Source organism: Rissa tridactyla, chromosome 5 (genome assembly GCF_028500815.1).
Source record: "Rissa tridactyla isolate bRisTri1 chromosome 5, bRisTri1.patW.cur.20221130, whole genome shotgun sequence".
Lineage (NCBI taxonomy): Eukaryota > Metazoa > Chordata > Aves > Charadriiformes > Laridae > Rissa > Rissa tridactyla.
The window spans coordinates 45,727,057-45,747,686 of record NC_071470.1 but is presented as its reverse complement, the minus strand read 5'-3'; the positions used below and the strand labels follow the sequence as shown (position 1 = coordinate 45,747,686).

General features: G+C 40.5%; 1 protein-coding gene across 5 annotated transcripts in view; it reads left to right on the top strand.

The window, feature by feature from the left end:
* Window positions 1-20,630, top strand: part of RAPGEF2 (Rap guanine nucleotide exchange factor 2) — a 195,102-nt gene that overhangs the window by 47,970 nt on the left and 126,502 nt on the right. For all 5 annotated transcript variants that reach the window (XM_054204343.1, XM_054204349.1, XM_054204342.1 and 2 more), the window contains 2 exons: window positions 13,989-14,059; window positions 18,209-18,265. In XM_054204343.1, coding sequence (XP_054060318.1) covers window positions 13,989-14,059; window positions 18,209-18,265 — 128 coding nt within the window. The remainder of the gene's footprint in view (window positions 1-13,988; window positions 14,060-18,208; window positions 18,266-20,630) is intronic.

Here is a 20,630-nt window from a genome sequence, read left to right as displayed (position 1 = left end):
GTGCCGCCTTTCGCTGATGGCTTTAGCTGAGCTCTGCTTGGGGTTGCTTTTTGTGTTCAAAGTGAATCATCAGACTCACTGGTAAATTCAGGAGATAGCAGTAATCTCTACTGAGGAATGTGCATAGTTTTAATGTCCAGTTTTTGAGTTCAAACACATGATTTTAAGCTGCTGTGGAGGTATGCATTCAGTGTTTAAGAACAAATGTTGATTGCTTATCAGTTGATAAGCAGTATCTTGGTTTGCAAAACAATCCGTAAGCTGTTCCATAACAAGACTTGGTTTAAAAGTTTGTAAATAATGATGCTTAAGATGTGGGCCAAAAGACTGTGTTATGAAACCAAGGGTATGCATTTTATTATGCACGAGGAATTCAGTGTTATATCTCTAACCCTTTTTTAACTTACACTAAGCAAAGCGTGTGACATATGGTACCCCTCTGGAAAGACTAGGGAGGTTGAAAAACCTGTTTCCCCTTTAATATGGGTCGGATTAAGATTCTGAGAGATTGCCTGCTGCTGTGGACGGGGTTTTCATGTGTTGGTGTGTTTGGTTTCTCCATCACACAACACTTGTTGGTCTTTTGGCAGCTGCACCACCTGCTGACTTGTAAATGCCTGTCTTTGTTGAGGCCAGTGTGGGGGAGAAACTAGTGTAGCAAATGGAGGGACAGTCTTGAATGTCAGTAAATAAATAAAAAAAATCAATTGTGACATGACAGACAGATATCTCATTAGCAGTTATTAGAAATTGAACTCTGGTAGGCAGTTTGTAGACCAGCCGTAAGCAGTCACTGCTATTGGGTTGCCTTGTGTTCTTAACTACGAAGGCCCTGGTCACAAAGAAATAGTTGGCAGTACCTCTATGTCTTTACAGTTGTTGGTAAAGTTATTGAACAAAAAATACAGAGCCAGCCAAGTCAGGGAATGGAGTAAGCAGTACATCAGCTTTATTCACAGCTTCCAGCCTCTTCAGGATCTCCTGTATGTGATAACGAGTGAAAATCTTGTCCCTACGACCATCTCTGTAACCCCAGGTACAAATGCAGTGTTTTAAGGCATAGAGTTGAAGATCTGACAAAAGATATAGGTATTAGGTCTTGGTGTTGAGCTATCTGATGCATAGAAGTGGATTTAGATCTGATGGATCCCTGCAGCAGGTGTGATGAGATGAAAGGGATTTCAAAGTGCTGAGAAAGAGCCATCTAGAGGTGCTAATGGGGGATGTTAAAGAGAAGGGTCTTCCAGATTCCCTCAGAGTGGGGTTTAACAGTACAGCCAAACCAGTTTGAATGGCTTGTTCCCTCCAGAAGGGATTTTTTTTAGGGACTGGCAGAGTGTTCCAGTGAATCATAGAATCATAGAATGGTTTGGGTTGGAAGGGACCTTAAAGATCATCTCATTCCAAGCCCCCTGCCATGGGCAGGGACACCTCCCACTAGATCAGGTTGCTCAGAGCCCCGTCCAGCCTGGCCTTAAAAACTTCCAGGGGTGGGGCTTCCACCGCCTCTCTGGGCAACCTGTTCCAGTGTCTCACCACCCTCATGGTGAAGAACGTCTTCCTAACGTCCAGTCTGAATCATCCCATCTCTAGTTTTAATCCATTCCATGTAGTCCTACCATTACCTGACATCCTAAAAAGTCCCTCACCAGCTTTCTTGTAGGCCCCCTTAAGATACTGGTAGGCCACTATAAGGTCTCCTCGTAGCCTTCTTTTCTCCAGACTGAACAACCCCAACTCTCTCAGTCTGTCCTCATAGGAGAGAATTTTCACCATCTTGAGTTCTCTCTTATATTCGTTAAGCTTCAGCACTGTTCCTGATGTTTTTCCCTTGTGGGTGCAGTGCCGGGTAAGGCGGAATCAAGAGAGTTGAGTCGTTCCCCATAAGGGCAGTGATCCGTTACATCGGCTGAAGCTGCTCCGTGTCACTTCATCTTAATAGGCAGAGGCAGCGCAGATGGGCTGAACCCAGCTCATCCGCCTGCTTCGCCTCCAAGCCGGGGTGGTCCCACGTGCCCTTCGTGCCGGGGCAGCTGCACGTGGGCTGGCTGCGGGTATGCATATGACCTCTGCTCATTGGGCTTGGACCATTAAACTCAGACCATTAGCCTGAGTCAAAGAGGAGGTGTCTTTGGTAAGGGGTTTGGCTCATGGAGGCATCAGATGCTCTCCCAGTTCCTGAGAGAAAGTCCAGCCCATTTGGCGATGGAAAGCTGTTAGTTTGATTTTTCCATCTTGTTTTATGGCGGTACTCAGAGCTGCGTTTAGGTCGCAGGGTGGTGACCTGAGAGGGGCCATGCTTCGCCGCCGCCGTAACCCTACAGATGCGTGACCTCTGTAGGTGTTTCCCCATTTCACTTGAAAATTTCTTAAGTGGTTGGTGTTCTGCTTCTAAGAGTGCAAAAAACTGCTCAAGGCAGATCAGAGCAGTGTCTCCAGTAAGGTCATCTGGGAATTGATTCAGCCCCAAGTGATACTTAAAAACAAAACAAAAGAACCTCAGGTCCCTTTCAGAATCCTACAGTTGCTCATAGGAAGGAAAAACAAACCCAGAAGATAAAAATTTGGAGTTATTAAAAGCAGCCTCTGTTTCAGGAAATACCTGAGCTAACAAATAAATTTAGGCTTGGAGAATACTTTGTGGAAAGTACTTTAGCATTTTTCTAATGTTTGCCTCGTTTGCACAGCAGAGTAATCCCAGCTCTGGGAGGATGTGTCCACTAGCAGCTTTTGAGCTGAATTTTTGGGTGAGGATTGATTTGACGTGCAAATATGTACTTCAGTGTGATCATTTGCCTGATAGTCTGGGAATAATTTTCATGTGACCTACCATTGATGCTTCGAGTAAGATTAATTTCTGTTGGAAGAAATGTTCTGAAATGTGCTGCTGTAAATTCAGCTGCTCCAAAAAAAATAAATGAATGTGAGTCTTCGCTATCTCTTTTTAAAACATGAAATCAATTTATAAAGCTTTTGTTTAAAGTATAAGCTGAAATAAGAGGAGTTGTATGTTTGAACGTGGGAAAGATTGTATCTGTCTAAATGGATTTTAATGCTTTATTTAAACACATGAATATAAAAGATGTGTATTGGGGTATAAACCTCTGAAATTAGCTGTGGTATAATCTTTTCTTCCCCTTCCTCATGTTTTTACTGTATCTGCTTTTTTTGATTCATAAATATAAAGAAACTGAGCAACACGTTTTTTCTTAAAACCAAAACCGCCAAAAGCGAAAAGGAACATTGCCGTTCTACTTCAGCTAATACCTGCTGTTGCCTCTGTGGTTGGAAAGGCGAACTCCGTTTTTGTTTTGTTTGTTTTGTGTTTTTTGCTTTGGTTGGTTGTAAGCCAGCAATATGAAATGGTTGTAGGCCAGCCATAGAAAATAACTCACTGTATTTTCTCTTGATTATAGTACTACTGAGATATTTCTGTTGCGCGTTCTGTCAGAGCGCAGTTTCCAACGCGTGCTGGTTCTTTTGTTTCTGGATGTGAGTTGTCATGGTAATAAGCCAGGGAGCTGCAGCGCAGAGCTCCTCACCAGCTCAACCCGCCTCGGTGGTGGCTGTTTGCAACAAGTAACCTCTGGCGAGGCTGATCGGGGTCTCCCTCAGCACTGGGGGCTTGTAGAAAATCCCAGTTTACAAAGTGGAGGAGGCCCTGATGCTCCAGATGATTCTGGAAATGAGCGTGCCGCTGTCTGGGTTGGGATTGAATTGTTCTTGGGAACTGATTTTTTTTGTTCTCAGCCAGTGTGTGAGGTTTGTGTTTCTGGGATGGTTTGGGGTTTTTGTGCTTGGCAAAGGGAGCAATGCCACAAGTAGAGGGTGGAGCTCGGTGGTGTTCAGCAGTTGGGACAGTGCTGGAACCTACCTGGGCACTCACTGCCGGGATCCTCCGTCCCAACCACACGAGGAAACCAATTCCAAGGTCTTGTTTTAACAAGGTAAAATGCCAGTATTCCCAAGAAGTTAGATGAAACGTGAGCTGTTGGGACCGTTACAGCTTCAGATGCAGACACATGATGACTGATGATTGTGCGGGGGTGACTTATCGTGTTACGCCTTCATCAGCCAAACAACTTTGCTGCCTCAGCCTGTTGCTAAATTCAAAAAGCTTGTTTGCAATGGAAAGCTTAAAATGTTCACATGAGCAGTTATTGTAGAAGAGTTGACAAAAGACTGCTCTTTAATGTCACTGCGACTTACTTGCTTATGATTTGGGGTACTTGCCCCGTTTAACAAATCTGGTAGGCTGTGAAGACCAGCGTACTATAAAGCGTATGTCGTGGGGATTTTTTTAATGATGCATTTGAAGAAGGAATCCTGTGTAGCTGTGCTTACCACTTAGATATGATGTTGAAGTACTGTGACCTAGGCTTTATGGAAATTAAGGGTGTGTGGGGTTTTTTTTTTTGTTTGTTTGGGTTTTTTTTTTTTTTTTTTTTTTTTTTTTTTTTTTTGAAAATAGATTGCTCTTGCCCACTACAAGGAGAATTGTATCAAAAGCTGGCTTTTGGGGAATCCTGTAAGCACAGCTAACTGCAAACCTTCTTTTTAGTAGGCAGCCCTGCCTGATATAATGTGGTCTCCTTTTCCTGGCCACCTTGGTTGCTCTTCCTGATGTTGTTCTCCAGGCTGAGGTCCTTTAAAATGCTTCTATCGTTACTGTAAGGTGCCAACTAGGAGTTACTTTCTGGCTGTTTACTCCAGAACCCTTGTGTATCACTTCATTTTCCCTGTTCGGTTCTTTTTTCCTGATTTTTTTTTTTTAAACAAATTTTGTTATTTAAAAGCTGCCAATCATTGTAGTCCTCTGTATTTGGATAAACTTTATCTAAAACTCACCTCTGCTACAAGTAGTTGTTCGAAAATAAGTCCAACTGTATTTAGTAGCTGATATATTTGTTAGTGCAAGATCGATTTTTTTTTTTTTTTTTTTTTTTTTTTTTTTCATTTAGTAGGATATTAAGTCTTATTCCATATAGCTAATGGAAAACATGGGACAAATAACAGACTGTCTCAAAACAATTTGAGACTCTTCTTAGCATTACCAAAAAAAAAAAAAAAAAGGAAAACCCCCTAGGAACTGGCATAACTCTGCAATAAAAGATGTGAATGTTTGTCCAATGAATGTGAAAATGGATAGAACAGATTTAATGCAAGCTTCCAACTGTTGGCTATAAATATTGAAAAGGTGCGAAAAGGCAATTATATATATTCTTAATGGTGAAAAATTTAAGTGCCTTTCATATTATGGACTCTGCAGTCAGTAGGAGAGATCTCTTGTAGTGAAACCATTTTGTTTGCATTTGGACATGCGACCAACGTTTGGATTTTTGACTAGAGAACTTAGGCTTTTGTGTTAAGCATTTAATTGTCTGACTTCTGAGAGCCTGGAAAGCAGAAAAGAAATGCATAGTGCTACCCTGTAATTTCCTACGCTCATTAGTTTGTTCACTGACTTCTGTGAGATGGCAGGCTTTAATTTCCCATCTACCCTTTCCGCGTTTATCCCCATCTTATGGGATGATTATAATCATGGATGTCTTGATTTCTTTACTTTATTCTGCTAAAAGCTTTATGACCAGCAGGATATGTTGAATCAATTGGACTAATCTTGAGCCAGTGTTAAATGTCTGTTGGTGTGGGTGGGTCACTGAACCTTCCAACTCATTTTTATACATTTGAGCAGGTTCTGCTGGCAAGATTGAAAACCAAAACCTGTTTATATTATTATATGTAAATCTGTGAGGCATTACGTGGAAGTAGAGGTTTTTAACCCAGTTCCCACTAGAAAAAAAAAACAACTAAAATGCAAAAATAAATATGTAATGAAATTGTTTGTTTGAGGGAAGCTCTTTTAAAAAGAAAATAATTCACAAAACAAACAAAATGTATTTGAAAGACAGGAAGGCTAATTTAAGTATCCCATTGAAACATCTTGTTTTTCCACAACTATTTCACTGTGATCCTATGGTGTTTCTCTAGTCTCTGACTTTTAGAGGCAGTAATGCAGCTGAAGGCTTTGGATAAGCATATTTTTGTTCTCTACTGGGACAACTCCCAGTTAAGACAAACCAGGAAAATGGGATTTCTCCTTTTTCTTTATGAGGTTTTGGAGTTGTTCCCGATTAGCTTCATGTGCGGGTACTTCAGTTCCAGATTAAAATTGCCTGTTCCTCCTGTTTCTAATCCAGTTTAAAAATTCTACCCATAACCCAGAACAAATGTCCCCGTCCTCCCCACAGTAGAGCTAAAAATAACGATTTTTTTTTTGTGTGTCAACAAGTCTTAACAAGATCAATACAATTTCTGTATTTCTTTCCCACTGCTGAACTGAAGCAGAGGAAGAGAAGACTTGGGTTGGCTTCATGGCCTGTAAACTGCCCATCTGATGAAGGCTGATGCCCAAGCTTAGTCACGCCTGGTTGTCGTGGAGTCACGTTTTGTTATAAACTTCCTGAGGCAAAGTCATACAGGCTTAAGATGGTAAAGTCAGAACTTTAATGGCCACTAACAGGTTTGGCTGAAGTTCATAACTACTTTGTCTGCAACAGAACTTAAGTTCAGAAGTTGCCTTTTAATCCCAGACACCTCTTTGGAGTATGAGTAGGAAGGTATTTGTTTTTAGAAACTCCTCAGTTTCAAATTGTCTCATCATTGTCTTGGAGAGCTGTGGTTTTGAGGTAAGCCAAGCTGTTGCCTGGAACAGGCAGTCTATGGAAAGGTAGACTAGGCTGGTGGGTGGCAAACTGGGGACAGCAAAACTACTCTGCTACAGTCAGTTGTCTTCCTACCCATGTACCTGGCTTTGCTCCACACCTGTCTCTGATAATTCTTGCTTCCCACCCCTCCACTTCTTACAGTTTTCCTGTGCCAAGCAAAAGAAAAGGAAGAAATGATAATGGCAGTGTAGTGCGGTGGATTGTGCTTATCAGAGCAACCCAGCTGAACTGTGTCCCCTTGAATCTGTGGCATGAATGTTGTGTTTCCAGGCTTGTAGTTTGCCTGGGAGCTCATGGTGCTGCTCCTTGGGAAGGGGACGGCTGTGTTGGGCTGGATGGTGGCTGGGTAGGTCTGGCTTGCTCTTGGCAGGAAAACAGGAGTCCCACAGGAGTAGAGATGGGCAAACGGGATCTGAAACTGTGCTAAATGTGGGTGATGAACAGGATAGGAACTTCTTCAGCCCTGCTGTGAGATCACCAGAAAGGGTAGTGTCACCTGATTCTGTAGGTTTTCTGTTGGAAGAATCAAACTTCAGTATTAAAAATATCAAGTTTTGCTAAAGGAATTGCTAGTTGATCATTTTGCAAAACTGATAGACCAAGCTTTGCACCCTAGACTATGCTTAGGCATTGAATGTATTCAGAATTAGCAGTTTTATTCTCCCTTCAGGAATGAATTTTTATTAGTCTTTGATAGCTTACAGTTTTTGTATACTTTTTAAAATAGATTGATATAAAATAAATAGTTATTTCAGGTACATTTATGAAAGTAAATTACACTATCAATATTCATCCTTAAAATATGACCCGTGGGATTTCATTCACAAAAGTGCCAATTTGGGCCATTTGAGAGATGTAATTTCACTTACTTAAATATTTAATCTGTATCTCTGTAGCTGCCAATTCAGCATCAAGTCAATAAATTGTTTCCTATAACTTTGGCTTTAGATTTTTTAAGCCATGGATCTCTATGTACACTAGTAAGAATGGCTTGCAGAAAAATGCTGTGGTAGCTTACACTGAAGTTAAAAAGATTAATTTATCTTAAATTGTAGTGTAATAGGTTGGACTCTGGCAGGCTTCCTGTGTGGCGCTCTCCCCTCTTCCCCCCACCTGAATAAGAAGGTCCCGATGTAAGAAAAAGAATGTCAAAAATTTGTAGCACATGACAAATACTTTATTTTAATCTCTTCAACAAATTAGTCTTGGTGTGGTTCATTGATAAGTGCATACATACCTGGGCATGCTCCTGCACAGCTGCTGTGAGTGTGTTTAGGTTTTTTCCCCACTGCTGGGAAGCCGTAGGTGAAGATGAATACTTCATGTGTGCGTGGCAGCGATTTTGGTATCAGTAATACCTGATTTTTTTTGTCACAGTGTAAGTTGGTTTTTGTGGTTTTGCTCCTCTCTTGGCAGCTTAATATTTGCAAGATGTGAGGTTACCCTTAGGGTAAGGTCTTGCCTTCAGAGATGGGTTTGGCTACGGTGACTGACGTAGCTTTCCCCCCCCCGGCCTGCCTTTCCTTCAGAGGCAGTAACTTGTATGGTCTCCTGAGCTGCTGTTGGTGAGAGGCTGCCAGGTTAGTGCGAACCAGATGGGAACAAACCTACTCAAGAGCAGACATGTCTCTTCTGTGGACACGGAAATTTCTGTTTTGGCCAGATGGGATTGATGTTGCTGTCGTCCAGTCTGTTTCTTTTGGCGATGCTGGCACTGTTTTGGCCTTGGTGAGCAAGTACAGGCAGGCAGGTGCTAAATCAGTGGTAAAAAAAAAAAAAAGAAAATATAAGTGCTTGGTGTAGCTGCCTGAGTGGCTGAGAGTCAAATGATTTCAGGTGCTGGATGTGAGAAGAAAGGGACAAAGGCAGGATCCTGCAGCTACAAGGAAGGAGAGGCAGGACTTCAGCAACCTGGGTTTGGAGTGGGACTTCGTTGCTCACTAGGAAGAAAAACTTGGCGTTGCTGCTCTTGTTAGTATAGCACGATTTGGCGGGGGAAAAAAAGCATTAAAATGCTTGAAGAAAAAAGGGAAGTTCCACTTGGAGCTAAAATAACTGTGTAGTCAGCCATATAGAAATGATAGACCCCTCCCTTCCTGCCAGCGGTTTCATGGTCTGTTTAAAGCCACCGAAGACTTTGAGGTCCCACCTTCTCCCCACCGTGACTCCAAGACTGGACCTCGTGGGTCTCCTGCTGCCAAGAGAGAGGCTTGATGTTTGGTCCCCATGAGTGGGTGCTCCTCCTGGGGCCAGGGAGGTGGCAGGAGGACAGCGGGGAGGGACCGGGTGGGACCTCCCATTTTCACAAGAGTGAAACCCGGGCTTGGGGTGAGGTCTGGAGCTGCGGGGCGTGATGGGGAGTGGGTGCACCCACCCTCTCCTCCCAGCCGGGTGTATGGGTGGTTGGCTGAATGTGAGCTAAAGATGGGTTATTTTAACAAAGATCAGCCTTTCAAAACCTGGTGTACGCTCAGCAGGCAGATCTTTTTCAGACTAAGGTGAATATCGGGTGCTTTGAAAAGGTCCTTTTTTTTTCTTTTTTTTTCTTTTTTCCCCTATCCTTCAAGACAGTGAATTAAGGAATTACCTTGTATTTTATTTTTATCCTTTGAGCTAGAATAAACCAAACTATTATAAGATGAAAGCTTCTCCGCGCTTGTTTGCCACTTCACAGAAATGAGTGAATTTCTCACTAAGAGGGCAATGAATTTCTTAACTCAGCATTTTGCTTGTTTCACAAGCGTGGCCTGTAGTTTCACAGCATAATGCAAACCAGGACTGAAAACAGTGTAAGTCTAGGATTTTTTGAGAGGTTTAACTTTTCCAGTCCAAAGTAGTGAATTTTGACGTGTCTATCACTTTACCAAAGTAAAAAATTCTCCATTAAGCTAGTATGAATTTGGGGCCAACGTTTGGGTTTGTCAGGTTTGTGTAACTGGTGTTGCCGAATACGTTTTAAGCACAAGTGAAATGGATAGAAATGTCTAGGCATAAACATATGCTTAATTTTATTAGAACTGAGAGTTGAAGAAGGGCTGCAGACCAATGTGTTTCTATGGATCTAATTGAAATTGAGCACTCTTAAAACTTGAGTCTCCCTGTTTCGTTTCGAAGTACAGTCAGAATTTTAAACTGAGCCAGCTGACACTGTGGAAACAAACAAATTAAGAAATAACACTGAATTAAACAAATCTCAGGCTGCTCCACACACAGCAACACAACCATATGACTTTGGCTGCAGTACAAATTTAAGCGTAGATTAGATTTCAGTCTTTTAGCCTGCATTTAAATAAAAACATACTTTAAAAACTGCGCTAATTTGTGCTTCGCATTTAATTTTTGCTTTTGGAGTTCCCATTGAGATGTTTTTTCAAGCTTGTGCCACAAACTTTGCGTGGAACTTGGTTCTTGTAGGAAAATCAGCTGAGCCTTTGCATTGCTTTTTTTTGCTATTTTTTTTTTTCCAATTTTGCTGTCTGGATAAGACTAGAAAGCAGAAAGTTGGTGGTTCCTCTGTGCTTTTATATATATAGTCCTTCCCGTAGCAGAATATTTAACCAGTTGTAGGGTGATGATTAGCTTTGCTCCTCTTGACTTTTATAAACTGTTACAAAGTTATATTTTAAAATATGAAGGGGGAAACCCTGTAATGACCGACTTTCTCTGAAGTTTTCATGGCTCAATCTGCCACCTTGTGGTAATCTGAGTATATGTTTAGTAAAAACAACCAGCCGAAAAGCATGAGACTGCTGCTTTCACCTGCATGCTTTTATATGTTCTGTGGATTAGTTAGAGGCTGCTCTCGGGGACGCTGCGCGCCAGCAGAAATGTTTGGGTAAGTCACAGTGGGGTTGAATTTTACTGCTGCTTTAAGGTTTTGGCTTGACTAGCCGGCATAAATCACAGAGGCAGGCTATGTCCTTCTTGAAAGATAAAGTGCTTTTCCTGAGAACTTTAAAATTTTAGCTTTTCGATAAGTGTCTAGAATATAAAAATTAAAAACTTTCATAGCTTACACGGCTAACTTCATGTATGTTCTTTTTTTTTTTTTTTTGTGAAATGGTTTTTATTAAACCATCATTTCAAGCATTTGGAATCTGTTTAGAATTTTACAACTCTTGGCACAAATATTTTTGAAGGACTCTTGCATTCCATTAATTTACTGTAAATTAAGAAGTTGAATCAGCTACTTATGTGCCATAACGAATATGTTTGCTAAGTAAGCAAAGCATATTTTTTCCTGAGATAAAGGGAAAAGCGAGGTGACCTAATGACAGTAATTTGATATTCTGATTTTTTTCTTTTTTTTAATTTTCCAAACTGCTTTCCTACTCTTTAATGCTGCAGACTGACTAGAAGCGTGCAGTGCCTACTGACAATATACGAAAATATATTCAGCTCTTTTGACTCTACTGTAGTTTTCTGTACCTCGCGCCGTTACGGAGAATTTAACAGAAAGAAATGATGCTGGTTATTTGTGACTTAAATTTCAGTGCCAAGGTTTTGGTGCTAGAGGGAGCTGTTTCCTGCTAGACACCCTCTGGAAAGGTACAGTTTAAAGGTCGGGCTTGCAGCACGCTTTCTGGAAACAGTTGTCTGATTTAATGGCAGTGCACGTCAGCTGCAGTGTTATAATGACTATTTGCTTTGATAGGACCCACTGCCTGGAGCACCGGTCTGTTTTCTTGTTGCGTTTTTTGCAAATCAAAAGAAACACCTTAGTTCTCTGTGAGATGTCTTCAGCTTTACCTTCCCCACGTTGTTGCAGCTAGCAGCCATGATGGAAGCAAAAGTAAAGACTTGTTTGGGTTTTTTGTTTTGGTTTTTTTTTTTTTTTCACCCGCTCCCCTTTTTTAGATCTCCAGGTGCAGATTTGAGAGGCAATGAGCTCCGCCAACCACAGTTCCTAGTATGGGGACTTATGGGATGTTGTATTTGCAAGTATTTGACAAGTATGCTTATATTTTGAAGAGGGGTTATTTATTTTTTTAAAAAGTGCTCCCTGAACTTACCTTGTTGTTTGTGGTACTGATCAGAATGACTCCCTTCAGAGATTAAACGCATTCCCCCTGTTTGAGTCACTTCAGCTCCATTTCTCCGTGAGCATAACCTGCGTTCCTTACAGATTTGTACATCTGCAGGGTTGGTCACTAGGTTCGGGTCACCCAGTAGTTTTGGAGACTAAATGTCCATGGATCCCTTTTAGCACACACCGCCACTTCTAGGACCCCTGTAAGCCAGCAGCCCTAATGGTTCCTTGTTCGTCAGTGAATCCTTCAGCTGTGCCGCTCGAGAGAAGCCTCAGTGCAAGCCGGTGGCAGAGGGTTATTCTCCTTCTTTTCCGTGTCTGCTTGTTGTTAGACAGGCTTGCTGAAAATGAATTACAGTAGCCCCTTCTGGCCGGGCGCTTTTCCATATAATCCACTCTGTGGGCATCTGATCCTTGGTGGTCCACTCACAGCTTCCCACGGTTGCCGGTGGCTAGTGCCGCAGAGTCTGGCACATCAGATGAGCAGCAGCGATGCCATGGGGACTGTCGGGCTTCCCTCTTACCCTGCTGCTGGCACAGAGCTGCCGGGAGCCTCTGCTCACCCCCAGCCTGTCTGGCAAGTGAGCAGGTCACTGACTGCGGCAGACATGTCATTTCACACGCTTTTATTCATATATTTAAAAAAGAAAAAAAAGGGTAAAAAGGCAAGCGACTACTGTATTTTCTCTTCAAAGCCTTCTGTGTGCAAGGTCCCTCCATCCCAAACCATGCATAATTACTTTTGTCCTTGGTGTGTCCTCTGCTCCTCACAGGAGGACCAAAGCCTCTAGAGGGCAAGGGAACAGAAGGAGCAGAATAGAAGTGAAATCACAGCATTTTGACTTGTGAATTTCTTCCACTTTTTCAAACTGAATATTTGCTTGCGGCAGTGTGAGAAAAAGACATTCTTTTCGATACTGAATGAAAGACATCTATTTAGTCTTAACCATTGAGTGTAACTCCTGGTGTATTTTCTGATCTGTACTGTGGCTTAAACAAGTACGGTAACATTTCTACACTTAATGTATTTAACTAGATTTTATTTCTATTTTTCTTACTTAAATACAAGTTCTCTGTGTGACTTCACTCCTAACGTTGTTGCCCAATACTGCATCTAGCATTCCTTCATTGTGTTGAAAACTGAAGTATTTCTGTACTTCGTGGTAAATTTTAAATACACAAATATTTCCCAGTGACCAAATCTTCCATAAATTTATAGCTTTGATATATTCAGTTACGTGAAAACATATTCTTACAGTAAGTTATGGGAATGGAATTGGTGTTAGTTTATTCTCAACTTTGTCAGTCTCAGCTAGCGGTTGTGAGTCACTGCTCTAATTTTCCGTGAATTGTGGATAATGTGTTGTCTCTTAACTAGCATGTTTTAAAAAATGGATGATGAAACAGCGTCAAATCCATGAGCCAAAGTTGATCACCCTGGAAGCTGTGGGCTGCCCTGAAGTGTTCTCTTACATACTGTCGTGATTTTTAAGTATAACTTTAGCAAAGCCTCTAGACTGACATTAGTGTTTCCAGAGTTGCATCTTAGGAAGTTTTACCCTTGGATGTTGTTTTCATATCTTTGTTAGTGTTGTTTTATGAACTGGCTGTTGGAGGTCCACAGTGGTTGAATGTAACACTTCGCGTGTAACTAGAATTGTATTTATGATTTTTTTATTATTATTATCCAGTGCCTACAATTTTCTGTTCGTGCCAACTTTTTTCTCATTTAAGCTTGTGGTTTTACCTTCTGTTTGAAAGGATACAGTTTTATAAATATTTATGTACAATGGGGTATTTTGTTAGACTGTCTTGTACTTTTTTTTTTCTCTTCCCCTGAACATGAAAAGGCCAGTTTCCATGAGCTTGCTTTATGACATAAATGAAGGGCTTTGGGTACGTTGGCACAGGGAAGCAGGACAGTAGTAGCTGCAAAGTAGCTCACTGGAATTCTTGACCAGGCTTGGTTCCTGGACGTGAATAATGACAGCAAAAGCAGAAAAGCTTCTGTTTGTATTTTCCGATGTGGACATACCATCATTCTTCCCCATGTCAGGTTCCAACGTATAATCAAAGGTATTCCTGCAACTTGCCTTTAACCTCTTGTAAATGTGTTATTTCAAATAGCCCTGCTGCCCCTATTAGGAGAGCTCTGGATGCTTTGCAAAACTAGTATTTTAACAGCTTGTACGAAATTGAGACTCCTAACCATGTTTTCCTTATGTTTTTAGGATTTGGAGATTGTGTATTCCTATTTACATGGAATGGAAGCCTTGTCTAACCTGAGAGAGCATCAGCTAAGGTATGATACTTTATCATTAAAAACACATATATGTTAATGCATTAACAAAGCAAAGGCATGGTAGGTTTGGTAACTGTACGCTACTCTTGTGTACTCTACCTCAAACTGAAAAGCTGGCTATCACTGCATCTATTTCTTCCCTTCTTTATCATCCTAACACTTTCTCCTTCTATGTGTGTATATGCGTATCCCTGTTTGTTTCTTCTGATTTCTATTATGGATGTGTCTGTTGTTCTTCTCAAACTTTTCGGACGAGAAGTAAATGCTTTACATATGGAGTACAAGTTCCAGTCCTGAAAGAAAGTCCATGTATAGTCCAAATCATTTATGGAACGTAATAATCATGAGAGCAGAGTCTGTTATTCAGCTTCTGTTTCAGTTTGTGCTTGCTTTCCCGTGGAAGTTTTAGACAAATTGTGTACTACGCATGCAAACGGTACTTAGTAAAAATTACTAATAAATGTCATCCACATATTTTGTAATTAAAATGCTTCATGAAGCAAATAAATTCAAGTAAAAACTTCCAGATGAACTTCCTATTTTTTCCTAAAGACTTGTGTTTGACATTTAAATAATAGTTCCACTTGTCTTCACATAAACATCTTACAGCAGAGGTTTCTAGGGGTATTTGGACAGTGGTGTGAGGGTGGCAGATAGGGAAGGAGGCCAGCACGTCTCCTGTACGCTTTATGGGGACAGAGGGTGAATTACTGCTGTTTTTATCCTGATGTTTGCCAACACTTGCCACATCTGAAGATGCTGAAGCAACTTTGTCTTGATGAATGCTGATTTAGGTTCTAATTTCTGGCCTCTTGCTTCGTCATTCTGTCAGAGTCCACATTCCCAAACCGATATTCTGTAATTTGGAGAAAATAAAAGGCGGGGTTTTCTTTCTCCCAAAGTGCTTAAGACACATTTCGCAATGTGAATGTTGACTTCAAATGAGTCTCTGTAATTACTTCTGCTTTTGAAAGAGGCCACGATCACATTCAGTTAAAGTATTTTGTGTTATGCTCTTATATGCAAGACTTCTAGCACAGCAAATTTTGCATAGCTGGAGTTGAACTGATGTTAACTTATTTACAGAGATCAAAGTGTGCACATATGGTTGCGTGGTATGTTGATATGTGCTTCTTGGCTTCCTGTGCAGAATGAGGTTCTTGCTGAGGAATGTGTGGAACTCGCTCTCCCAGCACAGTGAATTCCTAGAAGAGAGCTTCTGTTTACAGTACCATACATGGAAAAGGCTGGGCTCCCAGCAGATGCGGGACAGAAAGCTTTTATAGTATCCTTTAGGATATGACATTTCTTGTGGCAATGGGATGCCACAAAAACCTCTGAGATGCATTGAAAACTAGTGTATTAAATATAGCCTCTAGTACTGAATAACTTACCTTATGACTTGTTGCTGATCTCCTCTTGAATTTATTACGTTTGTTTAGGAAGCTGACAAAGATCACGTTCAAGCAAAAATTAGACACCAGTGTTGACCAGAACTAATTCAATTTTTCAAATATTTGAGGAAGCAATCTACTTTGTACTACTTGGTCACTGTAATTTCTAACTGTTCCAGTTTAACACAAGAAGTGAAACACTTGGTTACCTTCTGTAAGAGGCGTTTTCTCTCCTATTCATATCCTAATAACGGGACCAAAATGCTGAAAAACTCAGAGAGTGCCAGTGGTGAACTTGCGTGACTTTGTCAAGAATGTATTTCCTCCGCTCCCAATTCAGAAGGGAACAAAACTTGCTTGTTAAAGTGATTCTGTTTCCTATAACTTCTGCTCTTAGATGGCCCATTGCCCAGCATCGTTTCAGACCAGTAGGACACAGGCTATCCTTGAGCAGTATTTTAATTCTTAAATCTGACTGCTAGGAATGACTTTTCTTCTGGTATCTTCTACCGGTAACCTCATATCTGCTCTTCCCTTCCCTCTCAAAACAGAGGATCAGAGAGAGAAGATGAGGACCCAGGAGGTAGAAGCAGACAGTAGTAGTCTGTAAAGGATTTTGGCAAGACCCAATGTTATGGTGGGGAGCAGTGTCTGAAAAAGAAGGTTTTGTGGGTCAAATTTTTTTTTTTTTTTACTGTGCCGGGAAGCAAGAAGACTTTTCATTAGCTGAAATTGATATACGATACATAGTACTTCATTATATACAATGCAGAACAAAAGTTCTCAAAGATGGTCCAAAGCGTAGATCTAAAATAGCGGGGTGGGGGAAAGGCCATGGTAGTAAATTTTTGGTTTTTTAAGCAAAGAGAATTAAGATTTCAAATTTCTATTAACAATTTATGAATAATCAGGGTACCGCTATAAGCCTGCCACTTCTGGACGGAAAAAGCATTATTTCTTAGTGGGCTGATTTAATAGGTAAAATCCTGAAAGAGACGAGGACTAAGGTAACTTTTGTAGCAGTCTGTTGGCTGTTGAAATGGATGACCTAGGAAATAATGGGAAATGGCAACAAGAAGCCTTTTAAATGTCACATCAAACCCAGACCAGTCTTCCAGGCTGCAGATCAACTTTTTTGAGACTTTTTACCTGAGCAGAAACTCTTCAGCACTTTTGTCACGGAATCATGGAATCTTCAGAGTTGGAAGGGACCTCTAGAGATCATCTAGTCCAACTCCCCTGCTAGAGCAGGATTGCCTAAAGCACATCCCTCAGGGCTGCATCCAGGCGGGTCTTGAAAATCTCCAGAGAAGGGGACTCCACAACCTCCCTGGGCAGCCTGTTCCAGTGCTCTGTCACCCTCACTGTAAAGAAGTTTTTCCGTGTATTTGAACGGGACTTCCTATGTTCTAGCTTGTGCCCATTGCCCCTTGTCCTGTCGCTGGGAACCATTGAAAAGAGCCTGGCTCCGTCCTCCTTAAACCCACCCTTTAGGTACTTGTAAACATTAATCAGGTCCCCCCTCAACCTTCTCTTCTCCAGGCTAAAGAGTCCCAGCTCTTTCAGCCTTTCCTCATAAGGGAGGTGCTCCAGTCCCATAATCATCTTGGTTGCCCTTCGCTGGACTCGCTCCAGTAGTTCCCTGTCCCTCTTGAACTGGGGAGCCCAAAACTGGACACAGTACTCCAGTTGTGGCCTCACCAGTGCAGAGTAGAGGGGGAGAATGACCTCCCTTGTCTGCTTATGACCTTGCCTGCTTAGTATGTCATTGCAGGCAGCTGGTCATCGGTGCATTGAGGTTCTGATGATTGATTCTGCGAGGAATGAGACTTTCTTTCCCAAGTTTAAATATAGTTCCTCGTTTGAATGTTCACATGAGCCTCTTAGGCAAATCTCTGTCTCACTGTCTGTCAAATAGCCTTGGTGTTTGCAGTCTGCTTCAGAGCCGTAGAAAATCCAAGGGAGGCAGTGGGGTTTGTTTCCTTCCCACCCCCCCAGTAATTTATAGTGTCCATGTCCTTAAAACAACAGACAGAAATGACATGTTGATTTTTATTTTGTTTTACGCCAAGTTAACATTGCCTTTCCTAATACATGGTAAGTTCTATTATAGTTGCTCTCTATTATGCCACATTTGTCAGGCAGACAGTGAATGCAAAAGTGCTTTAATCCTCCCCTCTAGACAGGCGATTTTCCTGCAGGAAATTCTCTCCACTTTGAGCCCTGTGGGATTTCTGCATTAAAATCTCATGGTAATTTTTAAGTTGCTGAATTTGATCAAAACAAGAATCATTGATCTACCATGCAACATAATTTCTTGTTTTATCTGTTGGGCCTGACTTGAAAAAGAGAGCAGTTTTTATATCATGGTATTTCTGATCAGTGTTACATATCATAAATTTCCATCCATTTTGAAAATTCTGAATTTTTTCCTTATAAAGCAACTTACTTTTATCAGATAACTTTATAAAATGAGATCAGTATCATTTTACCCGTTTTGTAGAATTTTTTTTTTATGGGAGCAATTCCATCTAGTGTCCTAAATCGAATATGATCTTGGATGAACTAATAACTTTAATGCTTAGATTTAACAATTTGTTGTATTAAGTTAAAAATCAGTTCAGCTTTAAATTGATGGTTAGTTTCTGCAAGTGCTGGAGACAAACGTGGAAATGCTGACTAATTTTAGAAAGTGAAATCTTTGTGGCACTGATAAGAATCATAATTAAAAATGACTTCTTCCCTTCTCTTTCAGACTGATGTGTGAAACCGTTAGATATGAAAGGCACGAAGCAAATGAAGTTCTGTACTAGTAAGTATTTCTGCTTCCTTTCATATGGTGTTCAAAGAATTAATTCATTTTAGAGTGTGTTAAGGACAGTGTTTAATGCCAACTCCCTCGCGCAGCGCACGGTCTGTAAACATAAATGAGCCACTTGGTTTTCATCGTCAAACAGTGGAGACATTTGCTGGTGCCAGGGAGGGAGCTAACGGCGACTCTTGCTTGCTGATATGAGTTGTATTACTTTTCGTAACCGGCGAGATTATGTAGAATTTGGGGAATGTGGGATGTCTTCTCGTTAGAATAAGTTGTCATTTAGTCTCACTTCAATTTTCCCAAAGTAGTAGCGACCAGCTTTTCTTGCCAGAGGTGCCAAATCGACGTATCTAACACGGCTTATAATTAGCAGGGATGTGAACTAATGTCACCTCGGGTTTACAGTAGAGATCTGAGGATTGCAATTGCTTTGTTTGTGCGAGCAATTTAGGAAACAAAAGATTTGTCAGATTTTTCATTTAACGGCCCCTAAACTAGACTCTAACTAAATGCAGATTTTTCTGGGGTTGTCTGGTATTATTTGAACAAGGAATACACCTGTATGCCTTCTTTTATACATGTGTAATTTTTCCTATATTGACCATCAGGGGGAAGATGTGATTGAACAAACTTTAATGCTAAGCCTTGACCATTCGGCAAAGTTAAATTAATGTCTAATGAGACCCACTAATCAGTTATGTATGGGAAATGCAGAAGGTCAAAATCTATAGGTGGATAGATAATTTTAATTAGACCAATATAATCTTTATTTGTTTTACAGACTAATTTTCTGGTGACCATTGCGCTGGTGATTTGTCCTTTTCTAGGCAGTTGTTTTGTGTCCATTATGTGTACTGGTGTCTTTGTTTAGACCCCATATCTTGGTTTATTCTGACTCTTGGTTACATTTGAATTATATGCTGAATGAATCAAGGCTGCTAGTTGTGCATATACTCAAGGTAGGCAAAAGTTACCAGGAGATAAGTACCTGAGAAAATACAATGCACAATCAGAAAATTGTGAGATCTAGGTTAACTTGAAGTGCTTTTTGCCATTCTTTTGCACTGATTTCCTTTGTCACTCCTTTCATGTGACTTCATCTTCGCTTTGGTTGTTTGCCTGTCATTCCTATTTACTCGCTTCTTGACATTTTTTTTTTTTTTTTTTCCCTCCATGATTTATTCAGTAGATTTAATGGGCAGTTTGTCAGTTTCTGGATAGAGATGCTAATGCAAATTGTGCTTCCTCTAGCATTTCACATCTGATTTGACGTTTAATGCACTAAACCTAAAAGTTTACACTAAATATTTTTTTTTATTTAAAAAAAATTTAAAAAATCAGTACTTCGAAGCCAGAAATATATGTTCTGTTTCTCTGAGCTGTAGCTTTACATTTTATTTTAATGAACAATTTGAGATCTACTTGGGAAGAAAATCCCATGGAACCTGCAGTCTAATTTCAGTATTCTATTTTTAGGATAATGAACTTGGAGGAATCCTTTTTTTGTTTCACAAATTCAGCATATGTATTGAAGATGTATTCTTCTAAAAAACAGAATTCCAATTTTACAATAGACATGTTTGGAAAAATTGTTTGAGTACTACAGGAGAGAAGCAATGTGATAGCCAGGTTAGAATCAATCCACTCGGTTATGAACTACAGGAAATGAGCTTGGACAACCTGGTCGCTTTTTATTGAACATGCCAGAATTGATCACTTGAAGCTCTTACTTTGGTCACGAAGGCTAAGGTTTTAAAAAAGCATTAAATTTGAACTCTAAGTTGCAACTTCTTTCCCCCCAACCCCTCCAGTGATGGTATGACTTGCAATGAAATCTGAAATTGGGTGCTAATCTTCTGTGTTCATTAGAAAAATCTATTAAAATAGCTGCAACTGTTGGAGCTGTTAATTGACCTCTGTGTGTGACCTCCCTGAGGCACAACTTAATGTCTCAATGCGGATAAGCTAAATCTTTATCCCTAAATGCTAACATGAAAACTAATACAGTTGCTCTGTTTAATTGATCAAATTTTTTTTCATTGTGACCATTTTGTTCACATCTGCATCATCAGCTGTACTTACAAAAAGGTAAATTTCTATTGCATGTACGCAATGCTGAAAATAATTATACCCATTCAGTACAAATGTAGTAATTTTTTTATCTTCCATTCATTTGAAAAAAGCTGTTAATTTTCATAGTATCTCTATAGATTTATTTTTTTTTTATGACCAAAGGGATAAAATGGAACACGTTGTTTAAAATTGGCTCATCTCATCTCCATTTACTTTACTATCAGCGGGTGTACACGGTAGTGACAAATTCTCAAACCCTACAGCCATATCGCTGTTTAAATGGAAA